At 41.1% G+C, this 19,191-nt stretch overlaps 2 protein-coding genes across 4 annotated transcripts in view; one reads left to right on the top strand and one right to left on the bottom strand.

Moving 5' to 3' along the window:
* Window positions 1-7,803, bottom strand: part of Ift74 (intraflagellar transport 74) — an 85,704-nt gene extending 77,901 nt beyond the window's left edge. Inside the window, exon 1 of one of the 3 annotated variants that reach the window (XM_076564510.1) lies at window positions 7,684-7,803. The gene's annotated coding sequence lies outside the window, so the exon portion shown is untranslated. Of the gene's footprint in view, window positions 1-1,499; window positions 1,521-7,506; window positions 7,526-7,683 lie in introns of those variants that run through there. The other 2 variants (XM_042271410.2, XM_076564511.1) reach the window with 2 other exon arrangements.
* Plaa (phospholipase A2 activating protein) overlaps window positions 7,775-19,191 on the top strand; it is a 35,208-nt gene continuing 23,791 nt past the window's right edge. The window contains exon 1 of the mRNA XM_006974014.4: window positions 7,775-8,161. Within this exon, the coding sequence (XP_006974076.1) occupies window positions 8,013-8,161 (149 nt within the window). The 5' untranslated portion in view covers window positions 7,775-8,012. The remainder of the gene's footprint in view (window positions 8,162-19,191) is intronic.

The following is a 19,191-nucleotide window of genomic DNA, read 5'->3' as shown; positions in this document are numbered from 1 at the left end:
TCTAGCTGGACAGATAGCACAGGTCACCAGGTCATTAACAATATCCACTCCTTGCCTTCTAGGTGAAAAGCAGGTATTTCCTCCTTTGAGGAGACAACCCTGCCTAATTAACATTCTTGATTCCTCTAGTGATCTGTGCCCCAACAAGGCATTATCATAAAGTATATACAATTTGACCATTAAAATGATTTCCCTGAGCTGTGAATATACCCTTGAGTATTGATGTTGTGGGGATAAACTTAGAAGCCTGGAGTTAGCAGAGATGGAGATGAAATTAGGCTGCCGACATGTGAGATTCACCAGATGAAAAGGGAATGGACTTTTTAGAGCTTCCCTATATGAAAACGTCACAGTGGAAACAGAGAGGAAATGAGGCCTCCTAGGTCCTTGAACTGTTACCTTGCAGAAACTACAAAGGCATGCCTCTATAGGGGACCACTAGCACACTTCCTAATCTGTTCTCCACAATACCAACTTGTATTTTCTTTCTTTCTTTCTTTCTTTCTTTCTTTCTTTCTTTCTTTCTTTCTTTCTTTCTTTCTTTCTTTCTTTCTTTCTTTTTTTTTTTGGTTTTTCAAGACAGGGTTTCTCTGTGTAGCTTTGCGCCTTTCCTGGAACTCACTTGGTATCCCAGGCTGGCCTCGAACTCACAGAGATCCGCCTGGCTCTGCCTCCCGAGTGCTGGGATTAAAGGCGTGTGCCACCACCGCCCGGCATCCAACTTGTATTTTCTAAAGAATCAATGTGTGTTACTCATTGGGAAATTTTTTAAGATCACACACCAATTTTTCTTCACTAAGTTGGACCTACAAGCTTTTAACCATTTGATGAAAACTGCTGTTTCTTTTATTAGCTCAATTTGTATAAAAACTGACATCTATTTTCTCATCCTTTTTATCTGTATTTTGTAAGTTATTTCATTTCTGTAACATGATGGGGTAGATGAAAAGTTCTTCCCTGACAATATGAAAAATTATTCAGGATATATGGTTAAATCAAGGTGAAGAAGTATTCACAGCTAACACATTCTAATATCTACATAAACAATCTTTGGGAAGTATACAAGAAAGCAATGATAATTGTTGCCTCCAGGGAAGAAAACTTCATGGCTAAGACTTGAAAATTTGTACATTATCTTTTCAAAGTTTTTTAATTTTAGTTCAAACAATGTATTATTATTACATTTTAATGTCAAAGAAAATAAAGACCATGATTAATTTTCACATTTGTTAAATGAATTAAGCAATTATCCGAACAATGTTTCCAAAGCATCTAAAAAGATATGAGTTACTCAATGTTTAGCAAGAAAAAAAAAAAAAGCTGTCAGCTTCAGGACAGTATCTTTGTTCTGAACACCAAAGGCTTGAAAACAGCTATTGTCTAATGTAACAATATGTAAAAGAATGCATTGAATTGTATTTGCTTTGAAAGTTCTTTAATAGTCTACATTGCTGGTAAGTACAACACAACTTATAAGCTGTATAGAGTTCAGGATGTACCCGGCTTATGTTACTCCATATCATACGAAACAGTAGTTTTCAGGCTGGATCCTGTGCTAAGTGACTCCATTTTATAAGTCAGCAGTTTGTCCTTCCGGCTTTCCTTTGCTTTCCCTCTCTCCCAATGCAGGGAGAAACTTTCAGCAAGGTTACCTTTCCACCTGACCAGAGCAGCCAAGAGGAACACAAAGCCAGAGTCTTTGGACTGAAGATATCATTAACCAGAGAAGACTAAACGCATGCAGCAGAAACAAAGTCTGAAGTCTGTCAACTCAGCTGGATAGTCTTGTGTCACATACCACTATCCCTTAGAGAATCATTCACAAACTAATGTTTGTTCTTTGAGTCAGACAGACTCTGTCCTAGACATTGTATGTTTTCCAAACTTAGTGACTTCTTACAAAAACTGCTTAGTCACTTAATATTTTCCATAACTCCTAATTTCCTTTCCCTTTAGACATGAAAGGGGTTGGAAATATAGTTTAGTATGTACTTAATGTGCTCATGTGAACCCTGGATTCCTAGAATGATAAACAAAAAACTGAATACACTTATAGACATGAGGTATATCAACATCTATCATGCATGACCAATATGTGTCCACGGGCCACAGGATAACTATGAATGTGTTCCAATACATTTGAAGATGACAATGTCATACAGCAATGTCAAAACATCAGATACTCCTAAATCATTTAGGGGTCATGAGATTTACATTATGTGATTGCTTTTATGTATGCAACCCACATACTTCTTCTCATATTTAATGTTTTTATCAGTTTATGGCAGCAAATAGAGAAGAGGCCATAGTCCCCTACATACTTACATTCTATTACCACAATTTTTTTTTTTTTTTTTTTTTTTTTTGGTTTTTCGAGACAGGGTTTCTCTGTGTAGCTTTGCGCCTTTCCTGGAACTCACTTGGTAGCCCAGGCTGGCCTCGAACTCACAGAGATCCGCCTGCCTCTGCCTCCCGAGTGCTGGGATTAAAGGCGTGCGCCACCACTGCCCGGCTTCTATTACCACAATTTTATACACACTATATGCCATTAGTAATTGTTGATACAGACACGCTAAATGCCATTAGTAATTGTTAAGATTCCTTTGTTTTCAGATTGGCAAAATTTGTCCCAAGTTACCAACCTTGAGCCATACTAACCCCAACTTTATTTCCTTATCTTTTACATTAGTTTTTCTATAATGGATTCATGGTTTTGTTGATTTTGAGATAAAGTATCTCTATGTAGCTCTGGCTGTCCTGGAACTCCCTATGTAGACCAATCTGGCCTTAAACTCAGAAATTCACCTGCCTCTGCCTCCTGAGTCCTAAGATTAAAGGTGTACACCATCATGTCCAGCTGAATTTAGACTTTTAAAACAAACAAAAAAACCAAATCATACTGAAAGCATCATACTGAGAACAAAAACTGTAATATATAATTTATGTCTATTTTTATTTATTTAGGGTGTTTTGTTTTGTTTGTTTGTTTGTTTGTTGAAACAAGGTTTCTCTCTGCAGTCCTGGAACTTTCTCTGTAGACCATGCTGGTCTCAAACTCAGAGATACACCTGTCTCTGCCTCCCAAGTACTGGGACTACAAATACATACCACATACCACCAAGCCAAGTATAGTGACACATGCCTTTAATCCCAGAACTCAGGAGGCAGAGGCAGGCAAATCTCTGTGAGTGTGAGGCCAGCCTATTCTACAAAATGAGTTCCAGGACAGTTAGGGGTACACAGAGAAACCCTGACTCGGGAAAAAGAGAAAAGTGTATGTCACTAAGCCTGGGTCTCTATTTTTATTTTTTGAGACTAGGTCTCACTATATAGATCAGACTGGTCTCAAACTCAAGAGATTCACCTGCCTCTCTGCCTCCTGAGTGATGGGATAAAGGTCTATGACACTATACCCTGCCCTGCCTTGTCCTGTTCATTCCCTTCTTCCTTTATTGCCATATCTGAAGATCAAACTTGGGGTCCCATAAATCTGATGAAAGCACTCTACTACTGAGCTATACCACTAGCCCAGTTTGTACAATCTTAAATGGCTATTATAGATGTTCAACTGTCTCATCTATTGTCCTTGAAAAGAACTATTGGTATTGTGGATATATCTCCTACATGCCTTCTGGCATGAGAAAAAGAGAGTTTATGCAAGTGGACAGTTAAAAGAAATCACTAGTTTTTAAACCTTTAAGTCCTTAACATAACGTGTTATAATTAGAGGGGGGGGAAGCCCCAATAATTCATTCTTACTGTTCACAGGATTTAAGTTCAGTCAACTGTTATGTTCTCAATATGTGACTTTAAAATATTTCAGTTGTTAATTAAATAATTAAATCAATGAAAACTGCTTCACACTCCCATGCTACTGAAATCTAATTAATAGTGCAATTTTGAGCCCGGGAGTTCCAATAGTTTGGGCTCTATCTAGGAACCATGAGGGGAAAACTTTCATCATATGTTCTAGGAGCAAGACTAAGAACATGCTTTTGACTCTTTAAAGTGCAAAGTCCCAGAGGAAGGTTTGGCCACTTTTTATGTTCTTTAAAGTTCTATTTATTGGGGTTGGCTCTTGCTCTGGCTGCTTTTTCAGATGACCCAGATTCAATTCCCAGAACCTGAATGGTAGCTGAACTCCAGTTCCAGGTTATCTGACATCCTTCTCTGTCTTCCAGATACCAATCTTGCAAGTGGTGCACATACATGCAGGCAAAACATTCATGTAAATACATAAAAATAATTTAAAATTTAAAAGATTCATTTATTTTTATGTGTATGAGTGCCTACACATATTTATATGTATAATGCATCATATTTGTATGTATCATGGAGAGGGCAGAAGAGGGTATTGGATCTCCAGACCTGGAGTTATACATGCTTGTGAGCCATGATGTGAGTGCTCAGACCTGAACCCAGGTCCTCTGGAAGCCAGTGCTCTTAACCACTGAGCCATCTCTCCAGACCCTCATTTCTGACTTTGATTAAATTTCTGGGTACTGTTAAGTTGGGCTCCAGAGCTAGAGCCATCTTAGCCTAATGGCCACTTTTGGGTTTTGTTCTTTGGGGTGTTTTGTTTTGTTTTGTTTTGTTTTGTTTTCAGCCAAATTCTTTATCTGTGAGATGGAGATTATATTTCCTACTTTGTAGGATTTCTATGAGGACTAAATGAGAAACTACATACAATTTGTCTTTAGATGATATGCTATAGTGGGGAAATTTCCATTGAGAACCTATTTGTTGTGGGATATTTGATCACACTGTGAAACTCCAAGACTGTGTTAATAAAATTAACCTTTGATTGGGGGCAGAGCCAGCAACTAGTTGATAAATATTAGCCCCAGTATGGAATACTCAGAAATACGGAAGGAGAGATGCACAGGAAGGAGTAGGGAGGGACTTAGAGATTTGCAGTCTTTTTGGTTTGGGATGAGTGGAGAGATGATTCTCTTGCTGAGTCTCCAGCAAAAAAGGGAAGGTCAGCTGGTTGCTTCTCAGCTTCTCTGATCTAGCAGGTTTTCACACCAACATCTGACTCCTTAGTCTTTCTGGTAAACAGAACAATAGAGACTTAGTTAAAACCAACATTTGGTGACTGCGGCTGAGCCAGCAGGACCAGAAATCTTGCCAGGCTGCAGTCTGCAGAGGGTTGTTGACTGCCCGACCTTGGGGGGCTTCAGGGACGGCCATTAAGCCGACAGAAAAACAAAACCTATTACATGGAAAGCAGTGAATCTGAGGGTTCTCATCTACCTCAGGGCCTCAGTAGCGGCACACCCCTATAATGACAACACTCAGGAGGCTGAGACAGGAAGATTACTGTGAATTTGGAGCAGCCAAGTCTAGGGAGAGACTGTTCAATAAAAAAATCCAGAGTTGCTGAGATGGCTCATGGGTAAAGGGGCTTGCCACCCAACCAATCCCAAGGATCCTTCTTGCAAGTTGTTCTTTGACCAACCCTACACACACCACACCACACACACACACACACACACACACACACACGTGTGTGTGTGTTCTGGTGACTGCACATACACAAATACACACACACACACACACTCAGAAAAAGAGAAAATAAATAAAAATTGAAAGAAAAAAAAAACTAACAGCAACTATAAAGAGCCTTTATTTTCAAGCTCCAATGCAGCGGTGAGAGCAGAAAGCCCTGAGGTCAGGCGGGGTAGTTTTTAACATAGCAGAAGTTGGGGCGAGGAAATTTCCAGGGTTCAGAACCCTGATTGGCTGACATTTGTCTAGGGGTATCTGTGAAACAGAAATAGGTGTGTGCTAAACTCAGGGACATCTGACCATCTTATCTAACCTTATCTAATGGTTGGGATGTTTGGGATGTCAGGTACTTCCCCTTAGATGCAGGCCTTCCCTGGGTGGGTACAGCTTAAGGCTTTTCCTGGGTGCTGCCTGGCAGTAAGCCTGTCACAGAAGCTGTGTCTGGGCCTCTAAACCTGTCATGGCAGCTGCATGGTCAAGCTGTTTTAGGCCCCCCACAGTTACACCACCATGAACACTAAATTGGCAATTAATAAAATTGGCCCAAAGAGGAATTAGGAAGGTCCAGAAGATAAACTGGTATGGAACTGTGACAGAGAAAAAAATTACAGTTTCATTGTGTGTGTTTCAAAGACAGGATTTCTATGTTACAGCTCTGACTGTTCTAGAATTTTTTTGTAGACCAGGCTGGCCTTGAACTCACAGAGATCTGCCTGCCTCTGTCTCCTGAACAAAAAGTAAGTGCCGCCACCACCCGGCTTGTATGTGTTCTTAAGACAGGAACTTTTTGGCTGGGTGGCAGTGGCACATTCTTTTAATCCCAGCACTCGGGAGGCAGAGCCAGATAGATCTCAGTGAGTTTGAGCCCAGTGTTAGGCACCAAAACTACACATGATCCTCCTCCTTCAGCCTCCCCTGACATTAGGGTTTACTTGTTTGTTTTAAGAACATAGAAATATCAACTTCAATATTGTGGTTTGTTCAGGAAAGCTGAGAAATCCAACATGGCAGAGGCAGACACATCCCTAAGGGAAATGACTTCAGTAAATAAGTTAGAGAAATGTAAAAGGCCTTGTATAACATTGTACTCTAAGGATGGAAAGCTATCGGGGTTACTGAACAGAGGGAATAATACTTAGATCTAGAGTTTAGAAAAAGAATTTTACTTTGATGTGTAGAACTCTAGAGAGAAGAGGTAGAAAACTAGAGTTTTAAAATAATTTAAATGTTAAAATAATTTAAGCCACTAGGCAGAAATTTCTAATAGGCAGCTAGAAATATTCAAAGATTGAGAATATAATTTGAGGAAAGATTATCAGGTGAGTATAGCAGCAGAAGAGGTTTTAAAATGTCAACATTTCGGGACTTAAACCTGAGAAACACAAAAGAATAGTGACACAAAAGCCTAGAATGAGAGTTTTAAGAAGAGCGAGTAAAGAAAAATGCACTTAACAAAAGTTTGTGGTATGGTCGATGCCAGATGATAATACAGAAGGCAAACTTTACAATGTAGACTGACATTCTCAATGCAATGTAGAGACACCCAGCAGCACAATAGAGGTTTGGCTAAAATGTATTTTTTTTACCTGTAATTTCAGCGCTCAGAGATTGGAGCAGAACCAAGAGTTTGAGGCCAGACAGGGCTACTATGAGACCTTATACATTATTAATTAAAGGAATTCTCTGCCCTATCTAGATTTACTGAGCCAAAGCTCAGACAAACAGTGGTCACGTTTGAGAATAGTGGATTTGAACCATCGTATTTACTTGCAATATCTGATAGTATGGGTAAGAAAATAGGGGTAGCTTGAAGCGAAGGCAAGTGATTAAAGTTCCCACTTGGCTTCAGATTCTGTCATTTTAAATGAAAAACAATTAATTTATGTAAATCCCGAGAGACTCTCCAGAGGCATGCAGAACCTGGGTAATCAAATCGTGACGCAAGGTAAAGAAGCGATTTCACTCTATCACTCGGGAGTCGGGCAGAGAACCTACATTTAAAACATCCCAATTCAGCGCGCCGGCGAGGCGCCCAGGACGCGCGGCATTGTGGGATTTGTAGTTCCGGCTTGCCCCCATCCACTACTACAAATCCTCGGTTGTTTACCGAAATGGACCAGGTTCTGACAGGACCTGAACCTTCGGCGCCTAGGCAGAAAGTCCGGGTCTCACCGTTCCTTCCTCGGCCTGCGATCCAGGGCGCAGAAGGAGACAGAGCCGCCGCGCGCGACGGCTCAGCCGCACGACGCACACAGTCTGCGTCACCGCGGGCTGCGGCGGATGATGAATTCCGGTGTGCATGGTAGGGTTGCTGTGTCACTCAGTCCGCTCGGCGCGCCCCTTCCCCCGCAGTCCTTCCGCACCGGCTGACGGGCTCTTCCGGTCTCCCGCGCCCCTCACCTGCAGGCGGGTCTCGGGCTGCAGCCTGGCGCACGCCGGCTCGGGCCTGTGGACTAGTCTCGCGCTGTGCCCGGGAGCCGGGCCCCGGACCCACGCTGGCCATGGCGAGCGGCGCAGCTAGATACCGGCTGAGCTGCTCGCTCCCGGGCCACGAACTGGACGTGAGGGGCCTGGTGTGCTGCCTCTACCCGCCGGGGGCCTTTGTGTCTGTGTCCCGGGATCGCACCACCCGCCTCTGGGCCCCAGATAGGTGAGCGCTTGCAAGTCCTGCCGCCCGCGGTGGATCTCAGGCTTCCAGACACGTGGGAGGGATGACCCTCCATCCCTGCAGCGTACCTCTCTCCCTCTTCCTGGTGTCTGCACTGCTCCCGCCTCCCTGCGGATTCCCGAGCTTTGCACTCCCGGCGCACAGTCTGCGAAACCGATCAGATTTCGGGGAATGGGTGTGGGATTGGAGGACCTGGTTGCCTGTCCTAACTTGACCACTAACGGGTGTCTTGACCTTGGACGAGCATCTTACAACACCTTTAGGGGCTTCAGCTTTGGCCGATAGTCTCTCGGGTTTCTCGTAGACTTCGGTATTTTTTGCTTCTGTGCACCCTCCCAGTTTCGGTAATTTGAAAGCATCTGGCTTGCCTCTCGCTCCGCTCTCAGGAATTGCGCTGTAGTCTTCTCTCACTTTTAATATTTGCAGACTGTAGTTCTCAATAACTGCCTTGCAGAGAGTTACGCGTGGATTCCTCTCTTGGTTGTCCAGGTTACAGGGGAGGAGAGGATGAACCCCCTCAAATGTTAATTGTTGTGTAGGAATGTGCTACTTCTTGAGGAGGAAAACAATTATCATTGCCTTAAGAAGTTCTACCTGCAAGCCCCCCACTCCCCACCCCACCTCCGGCCCCAAAGTTAACCAAAAGTTAAAATCCAGGCCAAATCAATATCAAAGGTTACGTTTAAGCACTGATTAGTCAAATTTAAGAATGAGTAAATGGATTTCAGTTTTCAGAAAGAAAAATTGAGCTTAAGTGATGAGTATCGTATATTTTCTATCCTGGGGAGAATTGACATTACTGACAGGCTGACAGGTTCTGTTTACTGAACTTTCTTATAATCTCCTGGGAGACTATGGGTCAAGAAGCAAACGAATGCACATAGCCCGAGTTAGGTGGGAGAGACATTAAAAAGGGAAGCCTTTTTTTTAAAAAAAATGGTGTGTGTGTGTGTGTGTGTGTGTGTACATCTCTTAGGAGATCGATTGAGTTAGTCCTTGGAAGGTGGAATGGGCCGACTTTGAAGTGGTAAAGCTGAGGTTGGAAGGGCACTATATAGACTAGGCAGCTAGCATAACAAAAAAACTTGAGGTCCTGGATTGAGAAAGGAAGGTTCCAGGGTGGCAGGAGATAAACTGATGTGAAGGCAGGTCTTAAAGGCTAGCAGGGAACCTTGTTGTGGGGTTTATGTGTAAGAACATTCAGTTTCTAACAGAGAGCGGTTTGATTTGATGTGATTGTTCAGTTTCCGCTTGCCACAGATAGAAAATAATCTAAAGGCAAAGTGTGGAAGTAGCTCTGTTCGGTGGCTTTTGCAGCGCAGCCAATGGGTGATGGTACAATAGAGTAGGAATCTTATAGGGCAGACTGCTGTGTTGAATTGAATAAGATGACCTCTGATCATCTCTTCCAGCTATTAAGAGTGCATGACACTCCAAACCACTCAGTAAAACTAATAGGCAACCTCTGATGTATTTGAGTATAATTATTGATGAAATTTGTACCTTTAAAATGGTATTCTCAAACAAAAAAGCTCATTTAATAAACTTCAAAAATATTGGGATATGATGTAGCTTCTTGCTTAGCCTATCTGAAACCCTGAATTCAATGCCCAACAAATAAGATTAAATCCAGTAGAAGCATATATCTAGAAGGACAAAAACATGGCAGTAAGGAGTATCTATTCTAAAGGATACCTGTTTTAGTAGTTGAAGCCTGTCATTGAACTGTACCTTCTGTAAGGCTGCTGTATTGACACTAGTGGAGTAACTGGAGTAATTGTTTTTATCTGAGATCTTTAGACTGAAATGATCTTCTATTTGAAAACTAGTTCTTCTCATTTGTTTTTGTTCTTCAAATTTTGTTTACATATTATTCAACTAACTGTGATCAAAAGCTTACATTTTGCAGCTAAGATTGTTTTCATTCCTAGATGTTCAGGTCAGTGTCTCAGTCACTCGGTGACTAGCTTCTGCATCTGAGCAAGTTTTTACAATCAAAAAGGAGCCTGTACCTGGCATACTGAAAGTTTTTACTTCATGGTGTATTAATTGAGTTAATGAAGGGCTGGCTGTACCATATTGGGAGTCAAGTAGTAATGAAATTTATTTTTCCATGTCCATTGTTGATGTGATCCAGGATCATAGTAGTAAGTGAAGCGATGAACTGAGAATGATGGGAGAATTTAAGAGGTAGAAATAGCTGATTGTAGGGTGGATTAAACACTTAGGTTTTAGCCAAAGTCCATTGAAAACCCAGAAGGTCTAAGCTCAGCAGAAAAACACTGTCTTATGGTTGTGGACTGAACTGGGCCAGCCAGCATGCCGTGGGTCCACACTGCTGCAGACCTCTTTAAGCATCACACTAAGTTGGATTCCAAAAGTCTGTCACAAACTTCTGGAGTGGGAGAGATGAGGTACGCTTCAGCATCCTTGTCTTTCTTTATACTGACTGGCCTTTTGAAATCTACCCATACTTAAAGATATAATTTAAAATTTAAGACCTTGGATTTTATTTTTCTTGACCATGCTAAAACAAAAGTGACTTCTCCGTCTGGTCCCTGAGCACCTTGGATCCTAAATCAAGACAGTTGTGTGGGGTTAGTAAAGCCAGTTCCATTTCTATGCCAACCCAGATTTTCTTCCTCAGAAGCAACATTTTTATCTAACTGTTCCCTTTGTGTTCTATTTCTATGTCAGTGGAGAAAAATGCAGTGTTGCAATATTTATGTATTTTTTTTAAAGTAATATCTATTAGTTTCTGCTAGGGAAAGAACATTTGGATTCAGTGCTCCCTGTTTTCTGCCTACCCCCATTTCATCTGAGTTTTCTGTGCTGACCTTTGCTTAGCTTGACTAAAGCAGTGTTTTGTGACTATATAAATTCAGTCTACTTCTGAGTTGTAAACTGGTTTCTTCAACAAGTTTATGATCTTTATTACTTTTTTTTTTTTTTTCAAGACACGGTTTCTATGTGTAGCTTTGCGCCTTTCCTGGATCTTGCTGTGTAGACCAGGCTGGCCTTGAACTCACAAAGATCCACCTGCCTCTGCCTCCCAAGTGCTGGGATTAAAGGCATGCGCCACCACCGCCCAGCTTTATTTTTTTATTTGCTGAGTTTTCTATGTATTTATCATAATTCCACTTCAGATTCTTTAAATTGATATTTTAAAAGCATTGGATAATTTAGGATTTCCATTCTAACAGTGAAAGCATTCTCACCTGTCACCGGGTACAGGTAATCCTGGGTAACTTGACTGTCACCTTTTTTTAGACTGCTCGTGTTGGATTTCTATTATTTAGACGCTAGCTTTCCATTGCTTAGTTTTCTTCATCTTGCCTTACTGGAGCACATACTCCAGGAGCTTCCAGAATGTTTGTTGATAACAAAGGTGTTTCAGACTTGCAAGTTTGGAAACAATTTTATGTCTTGCTACTGTGGTAACACTTGGAGGGTTGTATGATTCTGATCCTGAAGTAATTTTCCTTCCAGATTTTACGACATTGCTCTGTTGTGTTTTTATTGATGGTGTTAGGCTGTTGAGAAGTCTGAAACCACCCTAATATATATATAAATATCCTATTTATCCCCACATTCCCACCCCCACCCAATCTAAAAGGAGCCTGTTTTTATCCATTTCCCTGGACCATTAGTTGGCTCTTTAACTATGATAACCTCTGCTCAAAACTTCTCAAATTAATCTGTTGGTTTCTTTCTCCATTTCTTTTCTGTCTTCTTTCTTAGGAACTTCTTATTCAGGTGTCGAGCTTGTTTTCTCCATCTCTTTTCTCTCAGGCTGCTTTCTTGTGAATTGATCTGAGGAACTTCTGTTCTGATTGCAGTACCTTCCCATGTCTCTACGGATGGAATGATGATTGCTTTTTAATTTTTAAGTTATGGTCTCCTTGGTGGTCTTCTTCCTCTAGATTGTTTTGTTTTCCCACTTCGCTGCTTGATTTGGTCGTTGTGTTGTATGCTGGAGGTTTTCCCTGGATATCTGTTATTTCTTATGTGCTCAGATCTAAAAAGCTTCTGGGAGGCTATGCTCCTGGGTGGGGCTTGCTGGCTGAAACCTTTACCAAAGTAACTGTCTGGGGAGCTGTTTTATTTTGCTCATCTGCCAACAGGATACTGGCCTGGCCTCTGGTGTTTTGTTTTTCTGTGATCTTGGGCTGTGATAGGATTGTCCGTGTTCCTTACACTCCAGGGCTCAATGGCTCTTGTGTATCAGTGCTGCTCGGTGTCCTCCCCTCCCCAAGACTTTTTTCTAAAGCAAAAGTTTCAGATTTTCTAGGACACAAGAGGGCCACTGTCTCCCTGCTCTGCCTCTCTCTCTCCTCCACTAATGCTTTTAAGTATTTGTTGCATTGATTTAAGAAGTACTTAATGCAGTGATTCTCAACCTTCCTAATGCTGCGACCCCTTAATACAGTTCCTCATGTTGTGGTGACCCCCCCAACCATAAAGTTATTTTATTGCTAACTTCATAGCTTTAATTTTGCTACTATTATGAATTGTAATGTAAATATACAATATGCAGGATCTCTATGGGGCCACAACCCACAGGTTGAGAATCACTGATTTGATTTGATGTTTAACCATGTAAAATATTGTGGTAGGAATTAGGGGAAATAGAAAGAAGAAAATGAGACCAAATTCTGAAACTAAGATCCTCCTAGATCACTATAAATGTCCCAAACAAACATCTATGTTGGGAACTGCTAAGGTATATACATAGTTTTACATAATGTAGATTTTATGCTGAGTGTAATGTTGAATGACCACAGAGAATCATGAGTTTGAGCTAAGCTTGTACTGTTACAAGACTGCTTCAAAAACAAACATAGATTCTTAGTTGTTTTTTGAGCCATTTCTGCCACCTCAGAGATATTTAAAAACATGTTATATCTTATAACTTTCTTCGAGTTTATTAATAAAATGATTTAAAATCACACTTTCAAAAACTCATTAAAGTAGATAAACTAAAATTAGCTACTACCAAATAGCCTTCGAAGAATTTTTTTCCTATGGTGTAGTTTCTGACTGATTCTAAAGACTGACAACTAATCTTTCTTACAAAGGTCTGGCTTCTTTGTTGCTATTTTGAGAGATACACTGAACAGATAACTCCCTTGACCCTCTCTTTTTCTTGCCCTTTATCCCAGGCTGGCCTTGAACCCCTGATCCTACTGCCTTAGCCTCCACACATCCTACACACCCTGCTCTAATTTTTAAAAAGGTCGGGGGAGGGGTATGTGTTTTAGTTACTGTTTTATTGCTGTGATCAAAGCAACTTATAAAATAAAGCATTTAGTTAGGAGGCCTGCTTACAGTTTCAGAGGGACAGTCCATGATCATTATGGTGGGGAGCACAGCTGCAGGCAGGTAGGGATGGCACTAGAGCAGTAGCTCAGAGCTCACGTCTGACCTGCAAGTTGTAGACAGAGAGAGCAAGACTAGGCCAGGCTTGGGCTTTTGAAACCTCCAAGCCCACCCTCAATGACATAGCTCCTCCAACAAGACCACACCTATTCCAACAAGGCCACACCTCTTAATCCTTCCCAAATAGTTCTACTAACTGGGGACCAAACATTAAACTATATGAGCCTAAGGAAACCATTCTTAACTCAAACATCACTGTATGTTTGCTCACATGCTTGTACAGACACTCAAGGAGGACAAGAAAGTCCTGTTCTATGGCTCTCTGCCTTATTTCTTGAGATAAGTTATCTATCTGACCTTGGAGCATACCTTTTTTTCTTAATCAACTAGGCTGGCTGGCAGTCAAGCTCCAGGGACCCTCTTGTCTGTGCCCCCTTCCTTCTGGGCAGTGCTGATGTTACAGGTGCTCACAGATAGGCCTGGCTGTTTAAGTGAGTACAGGGGATCCAAACTCAAGCCCTTATGCTTGTGTGGCATGTGCTCTGAAGCCATCAGTCTCCCGGCCCAGTTGTTAATATAGTAAAACATGACAAAATTGACCCTCTTAACTATTTTTAGGTGGATAGTTTGGTAGTATTTACTACATGCCTAATGTTGTACCACCTTCAGCACTATCCCCTCTTCATAGTTTCGTATTGTAAAACTGAAACTGTATACCCACCCATTAAAGTAGTAGTTTCCCTCCTTAGCTACTGGCAACCAGCATCCTTTATATCTGCACAATTTTTACTTTTAGGTAACTTGTGCTTCATATAAATGTGTTCATCATTTTATGACTGGCCATTTTCATTTAGCATAATGTCTTCAAAGGTTGTCCATATTGTAACATGTGTCAATTTCTACATACAAGTAAGACTTGTATCATAAAATTCTCCTTTTTTTTTTTTTTTTTTGTTTTTTTTTGTTTTTTTTGAGACAGGGTTTCTCTGTGTAGCTTTGCGCCTTTCCTGGAACTTGCTTTGGAGACAAGGCTGGCCTCGAACTCACAGAGATCCGCCTGGCTCTGCCTCCCAAGTGCTGGGATCAAAGGCGTGCGTCACCACCGCCCGGCAAAATTCTCTTTTAAGGCTGAATAAAATTCTGGTTTTGAGTAGTATTTTCCTTATCAATTCATCCATGGTGGGCATTGGGTTGCTCCCATGGTTTAGCTATCATAAAGTGCTTTATGAATATGGTTTCTTTCTTTCTTTCTTTTTTTTTTTTTTTTTTTTTTTTGGTTTTTTGAGACAGGGTTTCTCTGTTTAGCCACCACCTGGCTGAATATGATTTCTTTTTTTGTTGTTGGTTTTTTTTGTTTTTTTTTTTTTTTTTTGTTTTTCGAGACAGGGTTTCTCTATGTAGCTTTGCGCCTTTCCTGAATATGATTTCTTAAGGAGTTCTTTGAAATTGTTTCTATTCTGTTGGATCATATGGTAATTCTGTTTTTAGTTTTCTGAATAGAAGAATTACCCTGTTTTTCATAATGTCTTGTTCTTGGGTGGGATATACTCTTATTTCACTTGGCTTACTGTATTGTTCAAGTTCTGCTTTTGTTCTGTTTTGTTTTGTTTTTCTGTTTTTAATTTGGCCTTGCTGGAGATTGAATGGGGTCTTACCCTAGCAGATAAAGCTTCTGCTGCTGACCTGGGCCCCAGGCCCCTGGCTTGTTTTCTGTGTTGTCAGTATTGAGTGGGATATTGAAGTCTTTTGGTTTTTCAAGACAGAGTTTCTCTGGGTAGCCCTGGCTTTACTGGAACTAGCTCTGTAGACCAGGCTGGCCTCGAACTCAGAGATCTACCTGCCTTTGCCTCCTGAGTGCTGGCCGCTGGGGGATATTGAAGTCTGTCTTAACTGTGATAGTAGAGCTGTGCTTTCAATTCTGTCAGTTTTCACTTTCTACATTTTGATGATTGTATTAGGCATATAACTTCATAATTATTAAATATTATTGCTGCATTCCTCTTTGGTTTTAATTTCTTGGGACAAGGTTTTGCCATGTAACCTAGGCCTACCCTCCAATTTGCTGGAATCACAGGCATGTGTCATCATACCTGGCATGAAGTGTTATTAATATGTAATAATATATTTGACTTGGTGCCTGTTTTTAACTAAAGACAATTGGTCTAATATTCATACAGCTTCCCTTTGCTTTTTTTTTTTTTTTAACTGTTTACATGGAGTAACTTTCTCCAGTGTATTTGTGTTTGGGGAGCTAAAGTGAAACTCTTGTGTGTAGATAGCACATACTTAGATCATGTTGATCATGTTTTGGAGCATTCTGCCAATCTGTCTTTTGATTGAGCATTTAGTACATTGACATTTAAAGTGAGTACATTTTACTATTATTTTCTATATTCCATAGAGGTTCCCCCCCCCCAATCCTATAGCGCTGTCTTCTGTTTAGTTGATTTGGGGAAGTAACTGAAACCTCTAAAATTAATTGTGTGTGTGTGTGTGTGTGTGTAGACAGCTTGTAGGAGTGGGTCTGGGGCATTGAACTCAGATCAATCATGCTTGTGCATAAATACCTTTACCCACTGAACCGAACCATATGACTGGCCCTTTTTTCTTTATTGATATTGTTGGCTGCACCAGTCACTATTTATTTAAAAAACAACAACAAAAGACCAAAGCTGTGGCAGGAGAGGTGGCTCAGCCATTAAGAGCACTGGCTGTTCTTCCAGAGGTTAAGAGTTCAATTCCCAGCAAGCACAGGGTGGCTCATAACCATCTATAATGGGATCTGATGCCCTCTTCTGGCAGGCATACATGCAGATAGAGCACTCATACACATAAAATAAATAAAAAAGGCAACCAAAAAGAAAAAAGTTTTTAAAAAAAAAAAAAGAAAGAAAAAGAAGAAGCTAAGGTTGTTCTCAAGCTGCAATTTCTTTTGCCACGGTCTCCCAAGTGCTAAAATTATTATAAACCACTAGCCCAGTTGAGGACTAGTTTTCTTCACATGACTCTGAATTCATTTCATCTGAAAAACATATGTCTGGGAGGACAAGTTTGGTAGTTTGAAATTGACTTGCTTTTGTCATCTGGAAATGTCTGCATTAACTTCCTATCTTCTCTGTGTGTTTTAACACTTGGAGTATACTGGCTCAGAGCCACCTGCCTCTGGAGGTGTTTGTACATGTACATGGTGGAAATTGAACCAAGAGCCTCATGCATGTAAAATACTTACTCTGTCACTGAATTATGGCTCCAAAGGTTTTTGTTTTGTTTGTTTCAGTTTGTTGTTTGTTTGTTTGTTTTAAATGGAGAATTTGCCTAGTATCATACTTTGTGAGTAAGGTGTGTGTGTGTGTGTGTGTGTGTGTGTGTGTGTGTGTGTGTGTGTGTGTGTGTGTGTGTTGGTGTTGATACTGTTGGCTTCTTCAGTCACTATCCACATATTTGGAGGCACTGTCTCAGTGAATCTGGAGCGCATCTGTTTAGCTTGACTGGCCAATGAGCTCTAGGGATCTCCCTGGTTTTGCTTCTCTCATTCTTGCTGAGGTTACAGACGTGGGCACAGGCTGGCTTTTCATGAATGCTGAGGATCCAAACTCAGTTCTTCCTCATTGCACAGCAGGCATTTTATCAACTGAGCTGCCTCTCCGTTCCCAAGCCTGGTATCTTATAACTTGTACATTTTATTTATTATGTACATATGGGAAAGTACACTTTGCACAGCACTGTGTGGAGGTCAGGGGACAACTTGCAGCAGTCATTTCTCTCTACCACGTGGGCCTGAGTGATTGAACCCAGGTCATCAAGCACCTTTACTTACTAAACTGTCTTAAGACCCAAGCCTAGCATCTTACTGGAAAGATTATATGTGATGAGTTGCTTCTGTCATTGGATTGTGTCTCAGTGCACTTTGCCTTATTTTGAAATTTTTGTAGATGAATACATTCATATCATTATCAAATTTGAGTTTGTTTTTAGCCATTATTTGATTAAATATTGTCTACCCTCTTTCTTCACTCCCTGTTCTAGGACTGCTACAGTATGTATATAGTTCATTTCATTGGTTCCCATGAGACTCTTAGGTTTGGTTTACTTTAGTATTCTTCCCTCCCCCCCTTTTTTTTTATTGTTTGTTTTTCGAGACAGGGTTTCTCTGTGTAGCTTTGCGCCTTTCCTGGAACTCACTTGGTAGCCCAGGCTGGCCTCGAACTCTCAAAGATCGCCTGGCTCTGCCTCCCGAGTGCTGGGATTAAAGGCGTGTGCCACCACCACCCGGATATTCTTCCTTTCTTACTCAGACTTGATCACTCCTATTTCCTGTCTTCAAACTTATCAGCCTGTGTTATGCTTTTGAAATTGTCTGGTACTTTTCATTTGTTCTTATAATCTGCAGCTTTAGAATTTCTTTTGGACTTACTCCTTGTTGACATTTCTCTTGTACTCCTCCATCATTTTCCTTGTTTCTCTGCATCTTCCTTTAGGTCTTCCAGCATCTGTAAGACAATTGTTTTAAGCCAGGTATGGCATATATACCCTTGCAATTCTAGCACTTGGTATGCTGAAGCAGTGAGATTGCAAGTTCCAGGTCCGGTGAGGCCCTGTCTTTTGTTTGTTTGTTTGTTTGTTATCCTTTCTCTTAAGATGGTCGTTTTAGATTCTTTGACTAGTAGGTATGCCATTTGGCTTTCTAGCTTTTTCAGGAACCACTTGTAGGGATCTGTTTTGCTGCTTTGAGTGGCCAGAGCTTTGCTGATGGTTTGTTCAGTATCTGCCGAATCCCAGCCCAAGATGTATCCTTGAGGGCTTAGATCTTTTCTCACCTGTGTTTTCCCTGAGCATGCACATTCACTTCTAAGTTCCCTGGATATGCAGTTGCTTTTGGATAACCCTGTTTTAAGGTTGTTCCTTTGTTTGTAGTTTGAGACAGGATCTACCTTGTGTAGCCAAGGCTGGCTTTGAACTAAATCCTCTCCCCTCAGCTTCCTGAGTGCTGGGATTGCAAACATGTACCATCATACCTGACTACTAATATCCTAGATTTTATTGTCTGGCTCTCAAAAGTAGAAAAAGAGAATGCTGAAGGGGCAAAGTGAGTGTTGGTCCTTTAAATTCTTAAGTCACTTTAGTTGGAGAGGCAATTGTTTGCATCAGCAGGGAAGACAGGAAGTTTCAACAATGGCCACCTAATTTTGAATAGCAAACCACAATCAGAGAACTGATCTCTGATATGTGGAGGACAGGATACTTATGCACCCTTTGGCTTCTGCTTTTGTGTGCAGTCTGCTACAGAAACATGTGGAGGGTCACCCTCCATGGAGTTAGAAAAAATTGATTACAATTAACTTCAATGGGCCGGATGTGTGGTGTACATGGGCTCTGGGTTTGATCCCAGCAAAATTAAAATCCAGTTTCCAATCTATGCCTCGTCCTGGAAGTTGGAAGCCTTCAGTTGACACCATAGTTCTCAAGTATTACTACCAGACAAATTCTGCCAGTGCATTTGCTAAGTGGGGAGAAAGGTTCCTGGTTCTTTCAACCTCAGCTAGCATCTTCACAGAGTTCCCTGCAGTTCTTAGCCTTTTGGGAAGGGGACTGATTGGTCCATTGATTCTCCTCTTAACCTGATGTCAGTGTAG

This window comes from Peromyscus maniculatus, chromosome 2 (assembly GCF_049852395.1).
Source record: "Peromyscus maniculatus bairdii isolate BWxNUB_F1_BW_parent chromosome 2, HU_Pman_BW_mat_3.1, whole genome shotgun sequence".
Lineage (NCBI taxonomy): Eukaryota > Metazoa > Chordata > Mammalia > Rodentia > Cricetidae > Peromyscus > Peromyscus maniculatus.
The sequence above is the reverse complement of the archived record's forward strand: the minus strand, read 5'-3'. Positions and strand labels throughout refer to the sequence as shown.